Genomic DNA, 20,721 nt, shown 5'->3' with positions numbered 1-20,721 from the left:
CCTGCTGGCCAGAAAGGGGCTGGGCGTGCGGGGGGTTTCTCCTTCCCGGCCTCTGTTGCCTGATCGCGGGAGCCGCTCTGCTGACCGGGAATTCGGGGCCAGTCGGAAGAACGGGGTTCGCGGGGGATGTTCATACGTTGCGGTCGCTCGCTGCCCGCTGGGCTAAAACGCAGTTGGGGTAGTTGGCGGGTTCCTCCCCGGTCGTTTCTCGGCGGTTCAATTTTCAGTCCCTTCTGCGAGACGGGCAGCCCCCCCCCCCCTTTTTTACGCAGCAGCCTGCCCCCTGCCTCCAGTTGCCCAGCGGTGGGCGTGGCCCCCTTTCCACCCGGCCGTCTCCCCCCACCCACCACCGACCCCGGCCCGTCGTGCCTGGGGAGGGCGCAGCCGGGCGGGCCCTGCGAAGAAGCTCCAAGGCGGAGGCTGCGAAGCGCCGCTCGCTGCGTTGGCCCCTCGGGCGAAGCCGCGCCCCCGGGTGCCGTCGCAGGGTCTGCGAAGCCAGAAGTCGGGGGCGCGCCAGGCGCGACCCGATTCCTCGCCCCAAGGGGCTGCGCCTGGGCCGGAGCCCTCCGATGCCCGCGCTCCCGGGGTCCGCCGGGCGCTGCCCGTCTGGGCGGCGGAGGGACGCAGCCCGGCGCGCCTCGGGGCCGGAGCGCGGCCGACGCGGCGGGGCGGCCCGGCCCGCCCGGGCACCCGCTTGGGGGGCGGCGCAGCCGTCGGAGGGGCTGCTGGGCGAGCCGGCTCTGCGCGCCACCGCCTTCCGCGGCGCCCTCGCCGGCTGCTTTGCGCTCTCCTTCGCCCGGGCGAGCCGGCGCCGCCGCGCGCGGGACCCCGGCGCCCGCCGTCCGCTCCGTCCCCTCCGGCCGGCGGCGCTGCCAGCCCAGACTCCGCGCCCCGCCCGGCCCGGCCCGGCTGCTCGGGGGTCGCCGCGCCCCGGACGCGCCTCCCTGGCTGCCGCTGGTCGGAGGCGGCGCTGTCCTTCGGCCCGCTGCTGGGAAGCCCGCCAGCCGCGGCGCAGGAAGGCAGGTGGGCGCCGCTGGGCGCCGCTGGGCATCGGGAGAAGCCCCGCCCGGCTCCCTGCCCGCAGGCGGCGGCGGCGGTCCTGCCAGCTTCGCTCGGGGCGCGTGGCTTGCCCTCACCCCTTCCCAGGGCTGGGCGAGAGAGACTGGCCCAAGGGCACCCAGCTGGCTTCGTGCCTAAGGCGGGACTGGAACTCAGCGCCTGCTGCCTTCACCGCTAGACCGGTGCAGCTCAACCTTGGCCGGCTGAAGATGGGTGGGCTTCAGCTCGCAGAATTCCCCAGCCAGCAAGCCAGCTGCCTGGGGAATTCTGGGAGTTGAAGCCCACCCATCTTCAAGCGGCCAAGGTTGAGCCGCACTGGACTAGACCAAACTGGCTCTCCAAGGTTCTGTCTTTTCCCCAGGGGAGCAGTAAAGAGCCTTTCCTAAGAACTGTGTGATCTTGCCCAGCTGTCTGGGGGTTTAATACATGCCACATCTGGATGGTCTCAATCTGGGTTAATTTTTCCATGGTTCAGCATGTAACCGTAGCCGACAACCACGCAGCAGGGTGTATAACCACAGCCCACAGTGCAACCTCTGGAAAAGGTTAGCATAGAGAAGCACAGTGCTGTTCTTCTCCACGAGACCTCGCTCTCTGATAGACCGCACCGTCCAGACCCGGAGTGGCCATCGCTGGCAGTTGATGGTTTAAATGCGAACTGGCAGTGACTCTGGATTCAAACCTGCAGGAAGCATAAAGCTGTCTTTAAGGAGCTCAAGGGGTGTGGGTGAAAATAGGGTACTTGTTTTTTTAACTTAGAGAGTTGTGCAAAGAGAAGTGCCCTTTCTGGGTCCCCAAAACTAGTGTATGGCACTTTTATTTCCCAAGTTTCAATAAAAAGCCAATAAGAAGACTTGAGATGAGACTTCTGATGAATAGCAGATGTATTTTGATCAAGACACAGCTGGGTGACCCCAATCAACACATTAACAAGAGATGTTGATGAAATCACCCCTCACAAAACAAACATCAGAGGCTTTACAGACATTTAAATCTGTAATCAGATAGTACATCCCCTCATACCCATACAAGGGATTTTTGGGACGGTCTGAGCAAGTGAAAGGTGGTTCTTAGGAAGGTAAACTTAACTGTAACTTTTTCTTCTGGTTACCAAGGGAATGGCATACCAGATTCTTCTTATCTTTCTCTAGAATGCAGGGCCCCACAACTGTTGCGAAAAGCTTGGTCCAACAAACAGCTTGTACTCGGCTAATTGCTTCTTCGAAGACAATCGGGCATTCAGCAAAGAGATAAGGGGGGGGGGGAGAAGAAGAAGCCAGTGCTCTTTACAAAGCAAAAGCAAGTTAACCCTTTAGAAATAAAATAGAGTGCACTGTTACAGGTATGGTTATACATTATGTGAAGCATATATATATATATATAAAAAATATAAAATGGTGTATATATAGAATATAAAATTGTGTATCAAAATAATGCCCTTCACTAGAAAAAGTCCCGGCCAGCTAAACTACATGGGCAAACACCAAGGGGAGGGGGGAAAGAGTTGTTGCTCCCCCCTCCCCCAAAAAAGCAATGTCTGTGACAAGCAAGTGAGAAAAGGCCCTTCTGAGAATATATTATTCTTGCAAAAATATTCTCAAGGAATGTCATATTTAATTATTTATTAAATTGGCATGCTGCCCGTCTCCCCCAGAGGGTGACTCTGGGCGGCTCACAATTAAAATCAAACATTAAAAACTGCAAAAATAAATATCCATATTAAATTACCTAAAAAATAATTCTATATAGTGTACGTGGAGCATAGTAACTATAATACTGTATATTATTTTATACACGGAGCAACCGCAGCCAGCCGTTCCCCACTGGACCCTTCAACCCGGTGGTGGGTTATGGCTCCCGTTGTGACGGAATGGAATTATGAAGGACAGGCTCAGGGAGATAAACATTTTCTTAGCTCCCCAGAAGAGCGTGGGAGACTGGCACCTCCCTGAGGAATTCACACTGTTGTGGCTGGAGGACTTTGGGAACTGGGGTTTCAGTCTGGGGAGATTGATGTCGGGCCTAGCCCAAGGAACTCCAAGAGACAATGCAAATTCAGTCCAGCTATGTTTATTAGCTACAACCTCTAGCAAGAATCTTCCCAGACTGAAACCCCAGTTTCCAAAGTCCTCCAGCCACAACAGTGTGAATTCCTCAGGGAGGTGCCAGCCTCATCCTCTTGTTCCTCCCACGCTCTTCTGGGGAGGTAAGAAAATGTTTGTCTCTCTGAGCCTGGCCTTCATAATTCCATTCCATCACACCTGTCAGCCGCATCATCTTGTGCATGTGGCAGGCACCGGAGTGGGGAAGTTTGCCCCTTTTCCGTGGCCTAGTAGACCGGCCACCCCTCTGCCCTCTCTCACTTCCAGGCAGAGTTTTGTAACCGTTGCATTCTGTACGGGGCGCTGAGCGTTAGCGGGTCCAGCGGTGCCCCCCTCTGCTATCTCGCTTCCAGCATCTCTGTCCTGATGGCCATCTTCACCTCTGCCTCTCTGGTCCATGGCATCTACAGCTGCTGCTACGGTGATGGGCACTTGTGGGTGAGGGTGCTGGGCGGAGACCGGGCTGCTGGGGCTGGTTGCGTCCTGGTCCTGATGCGGTTTCTCTGTGCTCCTCTCCGGAGAGGGATCGCTCGCAGCTCGAGGCCTTCTTGGTGCTGTCGCTCATCCTCTTCTTCTTTCTTCTCATCTCTGCTTGTGTCCTCCAAGTTGGCACGGATGCTTTCTGTGGGTCCATTCAGAAATCCACATTTGTAGGAGGCAAGGACCAAGAAAATTGATGTGCTAAGAGAGAAGCAAGCCTTGGCCCCTCTTTGGCTGCATTCACACAACACGTTAACCCGATTATCGAATAAACCCTTTTCCTGGGTTCATTCAGTACACTGAACAATAAACAAGCAAACAGGTTGGATTTGCACAACGTGCTAAACCACAAAAAAGGCTAACTGAGCTTTACATGCTGGGGAAATTAATCTGGCAGGCCTTTACCTGACCTAGTTTTATGTGTTGTGAGAATGTGGTGATGACATAACAACCCAGTAGTTCAGAACCTTTGGGGGCTTGTTCTTACCTTTGAAGGATCTATGGATCTAGGCCAGTCTGGCCTTAGGCTCTTTCTGGAGTACAGAAAGAGCGTAAGGCCAGAATGGACTAAATTTCATTTGATTTAGATTGAACAAAGTACAGGTCACGCAACAGCGATGTGACAGGGCGAACCACAGAGCACCCAGAACAGCCGTGTGCTGCTGCATTCTGGATGGTCTTCAAGGGCAGCCCCATGTAGAGCGCATTACAGTAATCCAGTTGGGAAGTGACTAAGGCACGAGTGACTGTGAGCAGGGCCTCCCGGTCCAGGAAGGGTGCAACTGGTGTGCAAGAACAATCTGCAGAGCCCCCCCCAGCCACAGCTGCTACCTGCTTTTCCAACCTCCAGATTGTGCAGTAGTTCTGTCTGGGGGAGTGTTACCCCATCCGGAGTCAAAGATGTTATTTCTCTCGACCCTGGAGGCCAAAACCCCACAACTTGCTGGCTTCAGTTGCAGCCTGTATGTTTCCACCAGGCCCTTACAGCCTCCGGGCACTGATCAACCACCTGAACAGCATCATCTCTCCAGCATGGGGTAGAGATATATAACTGGATGTCCTCACCATACTGAGGATACCAAACCCCATGCTGCTGAATGACACCTTCCAGCAGCTTCGTGGAGATGTTAAATAGGAGAGGCAAGTGACCGGAGCCCTGAGGCACCCCACTAAACCCCAGCGGGCTTGGGGCTGGACCTCTCCTCCCCTGCCAGCACTGACTGGTACCAGCCCCAGAGGAAGGAGGAGAACTGCTGCAAAACAGTGCCCCAACCCCCAGGGTCAGCCAGTAAAATACCATGGTCAATGGTGTCAAAAGCCACCATTGAGAGGGCCAGGATGGACACACCGTCCCCATCCTGAGCCCTCCAGAGATCATACACAAGGGCCATCAGTGCTGTCTTGGGTTCAGATAAGCTGCTTTTTCCAGGGCCCTCCACAGCGGGGAGCCCACCATCCTCCTAAGAACATCCCACTCATTTTAGGAGACTGGGTGGAAGTTATCCAAAACCCAAGGCCTGCTCTTGGCCCTGTGGGGATGGGGCCATCCATCAGGACTCACTCACCTCCAGTGGGACTTGATGCATTTGAGACCTTCAGTTGGACTGGATGACCTCTAATGTCTCTTTCAGTTCTATCACTCTACCTGTTCCAAACAACTTTTTTTTTTTCTCGCGTTCAGGCAACTGCCTGGGTGAACCTGGTCTGCTTCTTGCTGTTGACTCTGCTCTTAGCGGGATGCATCTGCAAAACTCACTATGAGTCCCTCTAGGAAGACACCCCCTGGACTAGCAAGATGGTGCTCCCTTTGGCGACCAACCGCTCTGAGAATGAGGGAAGGAGGCAGCAAGGTGGGTCGCCTGGTTCATACTGCAGTCCCTCCACCTTCCATTCAGGTAGCAGAGAGCAGCATCCTCCTTTTGTTGTTGTTCAGTCGCTAAGTCATGTCCAACTCTTCGTGACCCCATGAACCACATTGCGCCAGGCCTTCCTGTCCTTCACTGCCTCTCTGAGTTTGCTCAGTTTCACGCTTCTTGAAATGATGCTCTCTAACCATCTCATCCTCTGCTGTCCTCTTCTCCTTTTGCCTTCAATCTTTCCCAGCACCAGGGTCTTTTCCAAAGAGTCCTCCCTTCGCATTAGGTGCCCAAAGCATCTGAGCTTGAGCTTCGTTATCAATCCTTCCAATGAGCAATCAGGGTCGATTTCCTTTAGTTCTCAGGGAGGCCACTGTGCTGCCACAGCAGCCAAGGGTCCCCACAAACCGGACAGGTTCACAGCACAGGAGGGCTAAATGTGATTGGCTGTTTTGTGACTTCAGGTGTTGTAATGGAGTGAACTGTGATCAATGTGCTGCAGGAACATGGCTTCCTTTGTGGGCAAACGTTCCCCAACTGCTGCTTTTGCATCTTCATCCCACTGATGCCATAAACTCTGCTTCTCTCACTTCCGGTTTGGGAATGGTGCTGTAGAACACGTCTCTCGCTTCTCTCTCGATTCAAAGTCCTGAATTATCAGACGCTGCGGACAAAGACTTTGTTTACTGGTTAATTCGTTTTATTATATACTATCTTGCTTCTAACAAACCAGAGCCTCCTTCTCAAAGGGACCGACGGCGCAGGTTTTAAGGCTCGGGGTGGTCCCTTTGAGCCTGAAGACTTCTCCGGAGCTAAGGAGAGCACCTGAAATTGATCATGTCCTCCAGATGGCTGTTCCTGGCAAGGACATCGCAAAGCAGAGCTTTTTGTGATCCCTTGATGAGTGAGCAGCTGGGAGGTGGGATTTCCCTCCAGTTCCATGCTGCGCTGAAGCCAAATTCAGATGGACACTTGATCTGACCATCCCATTTCTTAATTTTTACAGATCCCCTTTTTATAATTAAAGAGAGGCTTTTCGCAGAGGGCTATTTCCTCTTGGCTATTATAGGTATTTCAAGGGAAATTGGATTTCTTTTTAACTATTTCTTTATTAGTTTTGCTTAAAAAAGCAAAGACTAACAGAGTTTGCATCATTGTGGACTCTTAAAGAAACACAATCCTTTTTCTTTCTACTTTTTTATTGGTAATGTTTTATTAGTAATTTTTGGATGAATCTGCCTTTGACGTATTTCACTCGGCTTTACGTATCTACGTGAACAAGTTGTCCTTTCTTATCCTTTGTGCTGGTTGGGGCAGTTCCTATAAACAAGTTAATGGAAAATCTTTCCAGTCTTTTTTCTTCCCGGCGATATTATTTCTGACCACTAGAGGGTGCCATTGTATAACTAATCCAGTATTGAAAGCTGGTGGGTTTCATCGGCAATTTTATGGTTATATTAATTTAAAGATGCAGAAAAAGCTTTGGACAAAATATATAGACAGTATATGTTTGCTGTATTAAATCGGTTTGGATTTCCCTTGAAATTTATGAAATGGGTTAAGACATTATACGAGTCACCCACATCTAAAGTAAAGGCTAACGGCGTTCTTTTGGCTCCTTCCCCACTATTTAGAGGCACTGGACAAGGATGTCCACTTTCGCCCTCGCTTTTTGGTATCCGCGTGGAGCCCCTGGCTTGTGCCGTGAGACAACATCGGGAGATTTACAGAGCGCTACGGCATTCAATTGAACGCAAATTGGCTTTATTTGCAGATGACATTCTTTTTTTTATTACTAAACCTCATTGATGCAAATGGTAGATGCCTTTAGCAGGATATTCTATGAATTGGTCCAAATTGGAATGGATGCTAATAGATGAAAATTTAGTTACCCATCCATTTAAGGAATATCAGTTTCATATTTGTACCAAATGTATTAAATATTTAGGTAGGTGCATGCCAAAATACATAACTCAGTTAGTAACATCCAATATAAATAAATATCTCTGGAAACAGTTCCGTCAATTAGAAAGCTATGGAACGTAATGTCTAATAAAAAAAGATTTGATCTTTTTTCTCATGCCAGGTTGACTTTATGGGGGAACCCAACTTTAAAAATTGGGGAAAAGATGGCGATATGGAAGAATTGGATGGAAGCGGGGATATTGACTTCGTCAACTGGTAGATGACGAAGACAAATTTTTAACACATGCTGTGTTAAGAGATAAATATCATCTATCAGTTGTAACCCAAAGGCAATATTTACAGCTACAACATTTGTTAACAACTTGGACCAGCAGCATTTTCAGCTTCCGAGACACCCCAGATTCTAGAATGACTTGTTAAATCCTTCAGAACTAAAACATCTACTATTAGCTTTTATAGATATTTGTTATCAATAAATCAACTGGATATGCAGATGTTAAGGGATGAGTGGAATAAAGAATTAGAGGTTTCTGTATTGCCTAGATAACGGGAGAGTGTTTTAACTTCTATAGCAAGAGTGTCCATGGATCTCAAATTACAACTTTTAGAACAAAAAATAATATTTAGAATGTATTGGAATCTGCTACGTTTGTATGGAAAAGGATTGTCAAAAACAGCATTTTGTTGGAGATGTAAGAAGGACGATGCCTCTTTAAAACATATGTTCTTACAATGTCCTATACTTACTAAGTTTTGGGAGAAAGTAGTGACTATATAAACATGATGGTGCGACAAAAGCTAAAATGTTCAGAGGATAATATTCTTTTGAACTATATACACAGTACATGGAATTTGACATCTGGGCAACGTCAGTGGATTCTCCACGCCCTCACTATGGCCGAAAGACTGACGTTGCAGCATTGGAAAGGTAAATGTACGGCCCCGTTCACTCAACGGATTGAAGACCTGATTTATGAGCGGATCGCCTGTAGGCATAGACTTTATATGGACAGAGTCATGAAATATGAGACTCATTTATACAAAATACACTGGGTTAAAAAAATGACAGTCACACAAATGTATCGGAAATATATATGCATCTGAACAATATTTAAATTAGATAAATATATAGCGATTTGTAACTACTTACTGTTATAATGATATGCTATGCTAAGGTTTTTTGTTGTATTTTTGTCGCTCTTTCGTAATAGCACCTTTTAACGTTTTCTTCTTGTGTATTATTATTTTTGTGGGGTTTTTTCCCCTTTTTGTTATTAATTAAAAAGCAATAAAATTTTATTTTAAAAAAATTCTGCTTCTCTGGGAATTGTCTACATCCAGAGTGCATCACATGGCAACAGCACTGAATTAGGACTGGGGATTCCTCAGCTAAAATCCCCCGTGCTCCAATCATGGAAATTCACTGGTGAAATGGAGCCCCCTTCTCCCAAGCTTTGCTACCCCACCAGGTGGTTGGTGTGGGGAAGAATTGGAGGAGGAAGTGCATCCTCTGGAGGAAAACCGGGGTCAAAACCTGAAGCAATGGTCAACTTTACCTCATTTGGGTGTGACTGGAAAAACTGGATCTTTCCCTCCATTTTGTCAATTTGCCAAAATCTGTGCAGTTTTTCATGCAGACAGAATCTCTCTGAAGCAAGCAAATAACACTCTTTTCTCTTTTCCTTAACTAATTTCTCTTTATTAAGTCCAAGAACATAAGAAGAGACAGAATGCAGAATGGGGGGGGGGAGGAGGAAGAGAAAAGTAATAAAGGTGGAGCAGCAGTGGGGTTTTCAGCCCACTCAGCGCACAAAACCAGCCACCCCAACGCCTTCTGTCCCTCCCTCAATCCGCCCTGGGGAGTTTCCTCCAGCCTTGAGCCCAGCAAACTTCTAAACAAACTGGGCCAAACTGGAAAGGGGTGGAACTGGTCAGGCATTTTGATTCTCCTGGAAGCCACAGCTAGAAGTGGGGAGGCGGTGGCTCAGCCAATGAAGGGCACTGGTCTCCATCTGAAATGCTGCAGGAGATGATGTGAGGAGCAAGTGCTTGGAGGGGTCACTGGACACTGCCCAAGATGGAAAGGAGGGGGGTGCAAGAGTGGGCAACCTCAGCGGAATTGCAGAGGACTGATCCTTAAGCCGATGACATCTTTGCCAATCTCTGTCACCTGCGTTCAAAGGAGGAATAATTAGTGCCCGACCCCCAGTTTAAAATCTCCCTTTACGTAGCAGGTTTTCCAACCCCCTTGTCTTCTCTAGACTCCAACTGCACGTACATCTTCACATTAGGAGCGGTCGCCCCACAATATGGACAGCCCTAAGTTCTCAATCACCCCGAGCTACAGCATGAGTTACTTAGTTTTAACTGAGCGAGGCTGAGAAGTCTGCCCATTGTGGCTTAGCCGCCTGTTAGGTCTCTGAAGCTAGCCTATGGCTCCAGCCAGGTGCACTGCCAAAACGGGGGTTCAGCCAAGCGTTCGCAGGGTGCCTGCTGATCTCTACACCGGACAGGTGGACTGAAGAGCTCGAGCAGTGGAAGAGGATCACCGGAACGCAAGCTGGCGATTTGTTCAAAAGATCGGACTGCCCGCAGGTTCAAGTCACAGGAAGACAGAGAGCGGAGAGAATCTTTTCCACCCAGAGGTAATTTAGACCACCCAGGGAACCTGTGGCTACTTTCACTTGTGGCTTGTAGTGTAAGCTACAATGGATGGCTTGCATGCTGGTATTAAACCTGGTTATGCTTTAGTGCAGTGTTTCTCAACCTTGGCGGCTTGAAGATGTGTGGACTGCAATTCCCAGAATTCCCAACCAGCATCTTCAAGCTGCCAAGGTTGAGAAACACTGCTTTAGTGTGCTGTGTGAAGGCAGGCACTTTCCCCCCGCCCTGAAATAAGCAAAACCTACAGCAGAATGACAGGGTAGAGTTCTGAAACTAGGATGGACCAAGCCGTTGTTGACTGTAGGCGAAGGCCACGGGTTGCAAATGGAACATTATCAACAGGACATTTGAAGATGAAGAATATTTTGAAAAGGCATATTCTTCCATTTCTACTGAACCATCCTACTGGGCCTAAAGTGGCTTTGCCCAAACCTTGTATCTACCAGTGCTGGGTGGACGTTCCTGCTGCCTGAGCCCCAGACACCCCGAGGGGATGGGCCGAAAGAGAGAAGCTCCAACTTACAGTTGTGACTCTGCAGATCTGACCGCGGAACTCTGGGCAATAGCAGGCCCCACTCAGCGGGCATTTTTCGACCGGCTTGCCCCGGTAGATGGGCCGGAAGGAGGCGGCACAGATGTCAAAAGGGTTATGCATGTCGTAGTTGAGCTGGTGAGCATCGCTGGGGTTTTTCTCACATGCCGTCAGGATTTTGCGGGTCTGGAGGAGCCGAGAGGGGGAGAGAGAGGGTCAGGATGTGAAAAGGGGGCTCTGAAATCTGATGTACCGGGGGAACGGCTGCTCAGCTCCCATTCGCTACCAATTACTGACTCTCCACGCAAATGTGGTCTCTCAGTGTGTGGGTTTCCAGCTGGCTGTTCCACAGGACCTACAGGCCTCCCCCTTGGAGTGGGTTCTGGAGACTGAGAAGGGCAGCTGAAACACTGTGCTACCCCATATCGCCTGGAAGGACCCTTTTTGCACTGCTCCTTTAAGGCCTTCACACACTTTTAGAAAAAACCTGGCTTCAATCAAAGGGAGCATGGGGTGGTGAAGATGATCCCCTCTTCCCCTATTTTACCTCTGCAATCACTGCACTCCATAACACGAGATTGCGGTCAGAATTAAAAGTGTCCTTTTGCTTCCCAGGTTCAACCCTAACATCTGCACGGCTGACACAAACAGGACTTATTTTCTTCCCTTGGTTACTAGGATGCTGTGCGAAGCTTCTGGCGCAGTCAAATTAATAGCCCAACTCAGTGGGTATCAGGATCTTCCCACGACCCTTCCAGACTCCCGGTCAAGTACCCTCCCAAGTGTTGAGAAAAGCCCCTGAGAGGCTTCCCACTAACCCCCATAAGCCTCTCCTTGATCCTCCCTTCCCCTGCCCTTGGGGCACCCACCTGCTGGGCCACTTCAGGCTTGGGGCCGAGCTCCAGGAGGCGGCGGGCAAAGGTGGCGGCCGTCTTGAAGTTCTTGAGCTTGAAGAAGAGGTTGAGGGCTGTTCGAAGGACCAGGATCATGTGGACGGGCTGCAGGTTGGAGTGGGTGAAGTAGGCAGCCATCTGTGGGGTACAATGTGCATTCAGAATGGGGCCTGCTTGGGGTGGAGACGCTGCAGGAAAGGGTCGACGGCCAGGGTCTGCCGTTCCATGGTTTTGGAAACCGGCCAGGAAGAGGAGTGTCCTCGGAGCACGACAGCCCCCGAGTCTTCTCCACGGCCTTTGGAGGCTTGGCCTCTCCGACCTGGGGCTGCCAACGGAGGGCAAGGAATGCTCCCCCATCCCAAACACCCGCCAAGGGGCAAGGCAGCATCTCAGCCTCTGGCCCGAGATCCTGGCTGAGAGGATCCCCGTCGGCAGCCGCGAGAGCCGACCCACCTCACAAATGCGTTTCTGCTCCTCCAGGGACTCCTTCGGCAGGCTCTTCCTTTCAAGCTCCATCGACAGCCCCACGATGTACTCCCGGCAGATGGCGATCAGCTGCTGGCCCTGCAGGTGCAAGGGAGCCTTCACTCCTGGGCCGGCCCCCCGAAAGCTTGCCGGCTCAAGCCTTGGGGGCCGTGAGATACCCGCGGGGGAAGAGTGCTCTGCCTTATGGCAGCGGGGACAGAACTTCCTGGCCACAGGCAGGATTCCGGCAGCCATTTGAATGGTTCCAGCAATCCAGTCTGTCTTGGCTCACGCTTGCCTTGGTGCATGACCTGGAGGTCGTGGCTGTACATCGCGTGCGTCAAACTTCCACCGCCTCCTGGTTGGCACTGCAACCCCCCTCTATCGGCCTTGGTACGGGGCACTCTTGAAAGGCTACACATTCGAAAGGCCCCTGGGGTTGGGGAAGAACAAGTGGCTGCACGACTGGAGAAAGGGGGCAATGCGCACCTCAGCAATCTCCTGCTTGTTGTCCACCACCAGCAGCGGCACACTGAGCAGGACAGAGCGGAACTTCTCCACGGCCTCCTCAAATTTGCCGGCCGTGGTGAGCTGGTAGCACAGCTGCAGGCGCTGAATCAGGTCGTTCAGCTTCAGGCCAACAGCCGGGACGGCGTTTTTCAACCCAGCGTCCTTCCTGGAGTTTGTGGGGAGGCAGATTGCAAAGAGAATTGTGAGCACTGGCCCACTGCAGAAGCCGGGAGGTTCAAAAGTGGTTGGAACAACCTCAATCCTTAAATTCTCCTAATAACAGGGTCCTGTTTCTCAGCCAGGCCTCTCAAGCTTAAACAACAAGCTGAAATACAAAAGGCTCTGCTTTGTTTTAGCTTCGTCTCCCTTACCACACAAACCCAGATCCCAACACCAAAAAACTGGGTTTCTCTAAGCACTGGGGGGAGGGGAAGGGAAGGGAAGGGAAGGGAAGGGAAGGGAAGGGAAGGGAAGGGAAGGGAAGGGAAGGGAAGGGAAGGGAAGGGAAGGGAAGGGAAGGGAAGGGAAGGGAAGGGAAGGGAAGGGAAGGGAAGGGAAGGGAAGGGAAGGGAAGGGAAGGGAAGGGAAGGGAAGGGAAGGGAAGGGAAGGGAGAGGGGAGGCATATCCAAAGCAGCAAAAACTCCCTCCGCGCTTGCCAGGAAGGGGACCCACAGGAGAGGCAAGATGAGTTGGGGAAGTCCGGGGGGGCACAGGACTGGGGGAAGACTCTCCACCCTCTACTGCTGACACACGATTTGCCCCAGAGAACCACCCTTCCTTCTGGCAGAACAGAGGCAGGAACTTTTATCCCTCTGCCTTGTTCTTTCAAAGCCTGGAGGCCACTGGGGTCAGTCCACGGCCACCCGCAGTTCTGGCTGTCTCCCGATGTGGCTGGCCACACCAGACTGCTTGCAAAACAGGAAGCAAAGACCCAGCCCTGCAGCCCCCAGCCAGTGCCCAAAAGAACACAAATGGCAACCAGGCGCTTGGCCCGCCACGTACCAGTTGCGATGAGGGTATCCATACATTGACGGCAGGCTGGGCAGAGCCTGGTATGTTGTTCGGCCCCGGGCATAGGTCTGCAGGAAGAGCTGCTTGTAGGGGCCAAATGTGACCACTCCCACCTGGTCATGGAGAAGCTGTGGAGAAGAGGCAGCAACATCACCGGCGCAGGTTAAGGCTGCCTCTCCAAAAGTCCTCCCCAGCCTCCCAGTTGCCCAGCCTCTAGAGCAGTGTTTCTCCAACTCGGCCACTTCCTCCAACTCGGCAACTTGCTGGCTAGGGAATTCTGGGAACTGAAGTCCACATGTTGCCAAGCTGGAGAAACACTGCTCTAGAGGAAACCTCGTGACTGGCTGTGCATCTATGGAGGGGCAGGTTGGACCTGAGCTGTTCCTCGAGAAGAGCCCAAAAGGAGATCAACCGGGTTCGACAATGGCCCTGTTCCTGCCTCACAGTTTTTGCGATGAAGACAACACCTGTTACCCACCTGTAAATATCTGCATGCTGTACAAGCCCAGAAGGGATAAAAGCACTCGAAAACTTACCCTCATGGCTGTCTCAAAAGAGCCAGCCAGGATGTGATCCACTGGGAGTTGGGAATTGTTACACCAGACCTAAATGGGAAAAAGAGAGGCCTCGCTAGAAGCACACCGCTCCGCAAAACAGGCACTTGACCTAACCTTAAGATACAGGATTCAGGCTCAGCAGAGGAAGTTAAAAGTCTGCCCCACCTCTCCCACTCACGTGCTAAAGAAACATTTAAATCTCCTAAACCAACTGGCAGCTGCCTAAATCATTTGGAGGAACACGGAGGGGTTTGAGAAGCAGAGGAAGCCTTCAAGCCTCTGCCCGAAACAGGACTTCCTCCCGCAATGCCCAGTTCCCCCCAGCTCCTTCTGGATTTTCTCTGCAGCATCTGCTGTCATGGCAGCCATTCCCTGTATTTGGGCCAGCAGCGCTCCCACCTGCGCAGGGCTGGTGCCTTTGGTGGGTGGTACAAAGAATCCGTCTTCTCCTTCTCCCGTGGGACCAGCAGGGATATCCTAGCAGAACGGAGAAAAGGCAGTAAGTAAACAGAGCCAGAATGAGGTGACACGGGTTGCTCCTACCCCACCAACACGGGGAGTTCTCAGATTAAAAACGCCCGGTTTAAGGATGACCCATAGGTAAGAAAGGAGCCTACTATAGCAAAATTCTAGTTCAATACACAATGATTCGAGTTAAATACACCATGGTTTGAGTTCATTACATAATACTACTTACGCAGTATTATACAATGATACTGTTCCGACTTACATACAAGTTCGACTTAAGGACAGACCTTGGGAACGGACCTCGTTCTTAAACTGGGGGCTACCTGTACTCCACACTTCCATCACCAAGCAAGCCCCCCCACACACACAAATGTTAGGACATTTTCATGAAGCTTCCTGCCATGTCCTCAAGCCCCCTTTCCTGGCCCTTTCATGTCCTGGCCCTTGGGGAAGATGGGAATTGTAGTCTGAACATGTCTGAAAAGCAGCAGGGAGGAAAGCCTGATTAGACAGGATGTTTTCAAAGTAACCCACGTGCGGCCACAGGAAAGTGCAGCCGATAAGTTGCAGTAATACACACTGAGTTAATTTACCAGTTCTGGAGGAAGGTCCAGGTCTTCTTCAATCTCCCATCCACCTCCTTCCTCTTGTCCTTTCGCCAAGCCGTCCTCCCCGAAGCCTTCTCCAGCATCGACGAAGCCATCTGAAAGGAAGGGGAAAGGAGCCTTTTGTGAGCGCGGCAAAGGCAGGCACGCAGACGTGCACACGCACGCCCCACCAGGCAGCAGAAAAACAGGAAGCAGCTCTCTTGCACCATCAGGGAAAAACCACTCAAAATCTATTCCACGAACTTACTAAGCTGCTGTCCAGCCTCTCCTCCAGGAGCTCACTCAGGAGGGTTTACATTGTTGAAAAAACGGGAAAAAAAAATCCATTCCTGACAACAACCACCCACTGAGGTGGGTTGGACTTAGAGGGAGCAACTGGTCCAAATTCACCAGTGAGCTTCCATGGCTAAGTGGGGACATGAACCTAGGACTCCCCTTAACTGTTATACCCCACAGGTTACAATACTGGTATCATTATTAGGCACATGCTCATAAGTGGCCAGCTTCTGAGCATCCCCAAGTTCTCATTCACAGGTGAATCTTAATCTTAACAACCCCCCCCCCCCCCGCAAATAAACAAGAGTAGAGAGAAATAAGTACTTAAGGAAATGATGGACCAGGCTATATCTCTGCAGTTAAAACAAGCAGATTTTCAGGCTACACTAAAGGCTGGTGGACAAATCTGGACTGTTTCTCCTTTGGAAAATACGGAAGCAGCTGCTTGAAAAGAACTAGATAGTCAAAACATTCCAGTGGAAACACAGATGAAAGGCAGAGCCATTAACAAACCATGAAAGACGGAGACATTAATGTACAGGAAGAAATGCCTTTTGCACATGCCCAGGTGCCCAGTTCGTGTCTGGGTGCAGCATGAATCACGGCCAGACTTTTGGTTCCAGGTAACACACCCTTCCTGAGATTTGACCATCACGCTCACCTTCATCCAGCTGCAGTTCAGCGTCTTCTCCCCAGCCTTCAGTGCCCACAGTGTCGATATCAATGTCAGCCGCCAAGGCGCCTCCTTTGCCTGCAGGGAGGGACAAGCTCACTCATCTGGGCAGTCCAAAGATGCTGCACCCCACCCAAAAGCAGCCTGTGCCCTGCAAGAATTGGGACAAGGGCCTGGACCTCCTGACCTTTGCTGGCGATGGTGCCCTCGAAGAAGCCCTTGGAGACAGTGAGCAGAGGCCAGTTCGTGTCCAAGGGCATGATGGGTGCAGGTGGCTGGAGTAAGTGGGCTTTGGGGTCAATCTCTGGGATCTGAAGGATGAAGGAACACGAGAACTTTCAGAAATCCTGGTGGACACCCATGTCCAGCTATGTGGATGAGTCCCTCCCCCGCCCCCTCCCTGGGCCTCCTAAAGGAGCTAACAGGAAGTGTGCCCCGAGAGCCAGGCGGCAATTTCAGCTCAGGCCTGAGAGACAAGCCCTGGACCAGTCAGTCTGTCGCAGGAAAAGAGCAGCCTCCTTTTTTGCTGTTGGTTGGCTTGAATGCCCGTGGGCAGCAAGACAGGTTACCCAACAAATACCCATGGTAACTGGGGTACAGGAGCCACTCTCATCTCCAGCCGATTAGCTTGCGGGCCGTTTTACCAAACCCTGTGTGTGCACTTGACCCCTTTCCGTTCTCTTAGCGCAGGTGAGGCTCAGCACGGGAGTGCCGACAGAGAACACCTTATATCTCTGGGGAATCTCTGTCCCCAGATACAGTTGAACTGCAACTCCCCGGAGCCCCAGCCAGTGTAGGCAACGGTGAGGGATGCTGGGAGCCAGTGTTCAGCAACAGTTGTTTGAGAAGCTGAAGATATCCCTGGACAGTTTTCTCCCAGGAGAAAGCAACAGCAGCAGTGGCAATTTGCCTGGGGTCTTACGGGGTAGGGCATACCAAAACAAGGAGCAGCCCCTTCCTGCCTTCCCAACCCTCCGGCCCCACGCTCACCACCTCCTTCTCTGGGTCAAAGGTCTCCTTCAGGTTCTCCGCTTCCTCCTCCAGGCCGTGAGTAGCAGCGGTGAGATAGGCCAGGGACTCTGCAGGACAAGCAAGCGAGAGGGAGGGAGGGAGGGCGCGTGGGTACCCGGGAGCAGCGGGGGGACTTTGGTGGGGAACCCGATCCGAATTGCTGGCTGACTTACTCTGCCCACAGTTCTTCAGGATCCTCACCCTTTCGGCAATATCACCAAGATACAGGGCATTCTGGTAGTGGCCACTCATATCCTTCCGGATTTCCGCTGCAAGAAAAAAGAGGTGTCTTGACTCTTGGCCTGCCCCCCAGAGCACTAGTTGGCTCCTTGGGCCAAGGCTGCCTGTTCCCCGCCTCCAACTCCGGTCCAAGCCCTCGCCCTCTCCCCAGCCATCCACTGGGGCTGGGCAAGGCTGGCTGGGGAATTCTGGGAGTTGAAGTCCACCCATCTTAAAGCGGCCGAGGTTGAGAAACACTGATCTAGTGTGATTCAGTGTGCACTGTGTTAAAAATAAAATAAAGTGCCCGTTACTGCTATTTCACGTTTTTTTTCTCCTTCAGCAATGTTTGAAACAATACTTTTTTTTTTGTCTAAAACTACCTGGGTCTTGACTGGTTGCACAAGACAGGAAAAAAACCAGAAAAATCCCTAAGCAGGGTTCAGGCTAACCAAGGGTTGACTCAGCAGGTGAAGTATGACAGGTGACCCCAACCTCTCTGTTAGGCACATATCACCTTCCTGGCTGGCCTGGAATCTCCTACGGCTGTAAGAACCCTGAGAAACAGCTGCGTGGTTGCCAGCATTGCCCACTCCTGCCATGCAGTATACCCTCCACGCAACTAACACCCCCCCGAATTTGCAGCCCGCGAGGCCAGTGGGACGGGCATCCGCCTCAGGAGGCCACACTGCAACGCATCTCAGGATTAACAGCCTTGTGGCTCTGCGCTGAAACTAACCGATCCTCATCATCTTGCGCAGCTTTTCCAGGTTGCCTGTGATCAAGTACAGGAAGGAGAGCTTGTCAAAGTTCTTGGTGCGCTGGTAGCACATCTCCACGATCTGGTGGTTCCCCTGCAACAGGGCCACCTCTCCCAGTTTCTCCCAGCAGTTCTTGTCATCCAGGGCTTTGGCTGCCTCCAGAGCAATCTAAGAGGACACAGAAGAAGTCATGGAAGGAAAAGCAAAGAGCGCTCCTGCCCTCCTTTCTTCCCTAAAATCGTGACCCCCAAGGATTTTTTTTTAAAAAAAAGTGAACTGGGGATGTATCTGGGGGAAGGAGCCAGTGGACTTAAGGAAGAGTAGGACGAGCAAAAAAAAGCCAGTAGTGGAAGGACCTGAACGGATGATTTCCTAATGCTATCAGCTTTGCTCTTCTCACAAAGTAGAAATGAAAAGCTGAGTGTTGTATCCAAACCTGGGATCCTGGTTTGCTGCTCCCACAGAAACCAGAATTATAAATCAGGGCTTGTTAACAGCTTACAGATCCTGGCCTTTTGAGGAACACCAAATTAGGATTCCAAGTTCGAACGCAAAGCAGAGCTTTGAGTGTTTGAATTCCAGCTGGATAATTTGCTTGCGCAAGCCCCAAACTGGAATGCTGCCCGCTCTCCATAGGCCAGAATCTTTATGGCATGGGAACAGAGAACCTGCGAACCCTCTGCCTTTTACGACCGTCCTCAATTTGTCCTTGGAGATGACTGGAGGACAACTGCGCAGAACCTCACCTCAATGTTGCCACATTCCAGGGCCAGGGTAAACCGAGTCTTCTCATCCTTCACGAAATGCAGAGCAACTTCAGGGTAGCCCTTCTTCTGGAGGTAGGCGATGATGGACTGCCCCACAAGCTTCGCATTACGCACCATATGGAGGACCTTCCGAGAGTGAAAAAGTAAGGCTCTCCTCAATAAGGAGTGGCTCTGGATTTCGTTCACTAAACTGGGATCACGGGTGGGTTATTTGCAGATCCACCAAGAGTCTGTCCCTTCAGATAGTTTAATACAGCGAGCAAAAAAAAAAATCCCACTTGCCTTTTCCTTCCAAATTACGCTATGGTGATCAAAAGAAGTTTGGTCAAGAACCCAGGAGTGTATTTTGTGTGACGGGAGAGGGAAATTGGTTCTAGTCCTAAAATAAATTCCTGGTTTGGCCATGTAGTAGAGGGACTTAAAATCCTTAATTCTAATGATATAATTATCACCCCCAAAGTCATTCTTTAACGTATCCATTTATGTTGTTTGTTAGACTTATATTCTGACTTTTCTCCAGGAGCCCAAGGCAGCTTATCTGGGTTCTCCCTTTCTCCTTTGCACAACAGTCCTGTGAGTCACCAAAACAGTCCAATGGAAAGACTACGGGGTGGAAGGGAAAAAGGCAAATTCTACAGGACCAGCATCCTCACACCAACCCACCTCATCATACTTCCGATTGATCAGCGCCAGCTTGAATTTGAACTCAGTCGGATCAATGGTCAGGACGCGGGGCCGGCACTCCCGGTCCAGGCAGTAGACATTGTTCCCCTTCACTCGTGTCACGTAGATGGGCAAATCCAGCGTGCGGATGATCCCATGATCTCTAGAAGGAGGAAGTGAAGAAATCAGTTGGCGTGAAGAGAGAGGAAGGACAACCTCTCCCGTAGGGAAATGAGCCACGCTTCCTGCAAGTGGCAGGACACAAAGGATTCTTGAGCGCCGTTCTGCACAGAACCCATTATCCCATTTCTTAGCAAACGTGTTTAGACATCAAGTAAGCTGAGACTGCAAATAACTTTAACCTTTTGGCTTATACCAGTGTTCCAGCATGCCACAGAGCGGGCAACTTCTTTGTGTCTGGAGGCTGAACTTGGCCCCAAGAGTTTGGCACAGATATCATGAAGTCACTAGACTGGACAGAGGCAAAATATCTACCTTTGGGGTAAATCTGAAGGGGCAAAATGAAAAAGTTCTTTGTTTTTTTTTAAAGCAGTGAAAGCGAGGCCTTAAATCTTGGGAATATGCAATAAACTCCCTGCTCCCAAACCTGGATAAAACTGGACTGGAAATCAGGCTGCATACCTATACGGGCTACAATTTTCTATCCCAGTCTTAGAACAGTACCCCCCAACACCCATAATCCCCAGCCAGTGGGGCTACTTGGAAGGAACCAAGTTGGGAGATGCTGCTTCAGGGGACTACAGAGAGGAAGGCAGCCTGGGGGCCGCACACTCTTTGCGCAGGGCACTTACCCGGTGGTGACAGCATATTTGATGTGGTTGCTCGTGGTGTAAATGAAGACGCCGCTCTCGTCCCAAGCCCCGCTCTTGACCCGGATGTTCTCATGGATGTTGCACAGCGACTCTAGCTTTCTGTTGCAGATCATGATCGCTGGGGGGGAAAACCCACATGGAGAGATCATTCCCAAGAGCAGCAACCCACTGAAGCCAAGCATCTGATGGGGTGGTCGTGCCCAAAGCGGTCTTCCCCATCTGCTGCTCCCCCAGAGCTTTCGGCCAGGTTGGCCAAGAGTTCTTGAGGCCCGGCAATCTGGAACGGAAGGCAGATTTCTAGCCACTTACAGGCCAGAGAATAATAACTGGGTTGGATCCAACTAAGGTGGGTTCATCCTATAAGAATAATATTATTTTCATTCCTG

General features: G+C 51.2%; 1 protein-coding gene across 2 annotated transcripts in view; it reads right to left on the bottom strand.

Annotated features, from left to right (window-relative positions):
- Nucleotides 1–9,102: 9,102 nt before the first annotated feature.
- The window catches only part of COPA (coat protein complex I subunit alpha), a 31,838-nt gene continuing 20,219 nt past the window's right edge, over nucleotides 9,103–20,721 (bottom strand). Inside the window, exons 17-33 of one of the 2 annotated variants that reach the window (XM_088151145.1) lie at nucleotides 20,315–20,453; nucleotides 19,503–19,665; nucleotides 18,819–18,965; nucleotides 18,051–18,240; nucleotides 17,266–17,361; nucleotides 17,075–17,160; nucleotides 16,269–16,392; nucleotides 16,070–16,159; nucleotides 15,118–15,227; nucleotides 14,456–14,533; nucleotides 14,036–14,104; nucleotides 13,491–13,627; nucleotides 12,467–12,653; nucleotides 11,966–12,076; nucleotides 11,489–11,650; nucleotides 10,611–10,805; nucleotides 9,103–9,593 (exon numbers count right to left, since the gene is read on the bottom strand). In XM_088151145.1, coding sequence (XP_088007271.1) covers nucleotides 9,534–9,593; nucleotides 10,611–10,805; nucleotides 11,489–11,650; nucleotides 11,966–12,076; nucleotides 12,467–12,653; nucleotides 13,491–13,627; nucleotides 14,036–14,104; nucleotides 14,456–14,533; nucleotides 15,118–15,227; nucleotides 16,070–16,159; nucleotides 16,269–16,392; nucleotides 17,075–17,160; nucleotides 17,266–17,361; nucleotides 18,051–18,240; nucleotides 18,819–18,965; nucleotides 19,503–19,665; nucleotides 20,315–20,453 — 2,144 coding nt within the window. In that variant the 3' untranslated portion in view covers nucleotides 9,103–9,533. Of the gene's footprint in view, nucleotides 9,594–10,610; nucleotides 10,806–11,488; nucleotides 11,651–11,965; nucleotides 12,077–12,466; nucleotides 12,654–13,490; nucleotides 13,628–14,035; nucleotides 14,105–14,455; nucleotides 14,534–15,117; nucleotides 15,228–16,069; nucleotides 16,160–16,268; nucleotides 16,393–17,071; nucleotides 17,161–17,265; nucleotides 17,362–18,050; nucleotides 18,241–18,818; nucleotides 18,966–19,502; nucleotides 19,666–20,314; nucleotides 20,454–20,721 lie in introns of both variants that reach the window. The other variant, XM_088151144.1, reaches the window with a different exon arrangement.

Source organism: Python bivittatus, unplaced genomic scaffold (genome assembly GCF_059951505.1).
Source record: "Python bivittatus isolate LINGU-HERP-01145 unplaced genomic scaffold, Pbiv_v1 ctg000660_np1212, whole genome shotgun sequence".
Taxonomy (NCBI): Eukaryota; Metazoa; Chordata; class Lepidosauria; order Squamata; family Pythonidae; genus Python; species Python bivittatus.
The sequence above is the reverse complement of the archived record's forward strand: the minus strand, read 5'-3'. Positions and strand labels throughout refer to the sequence as shown.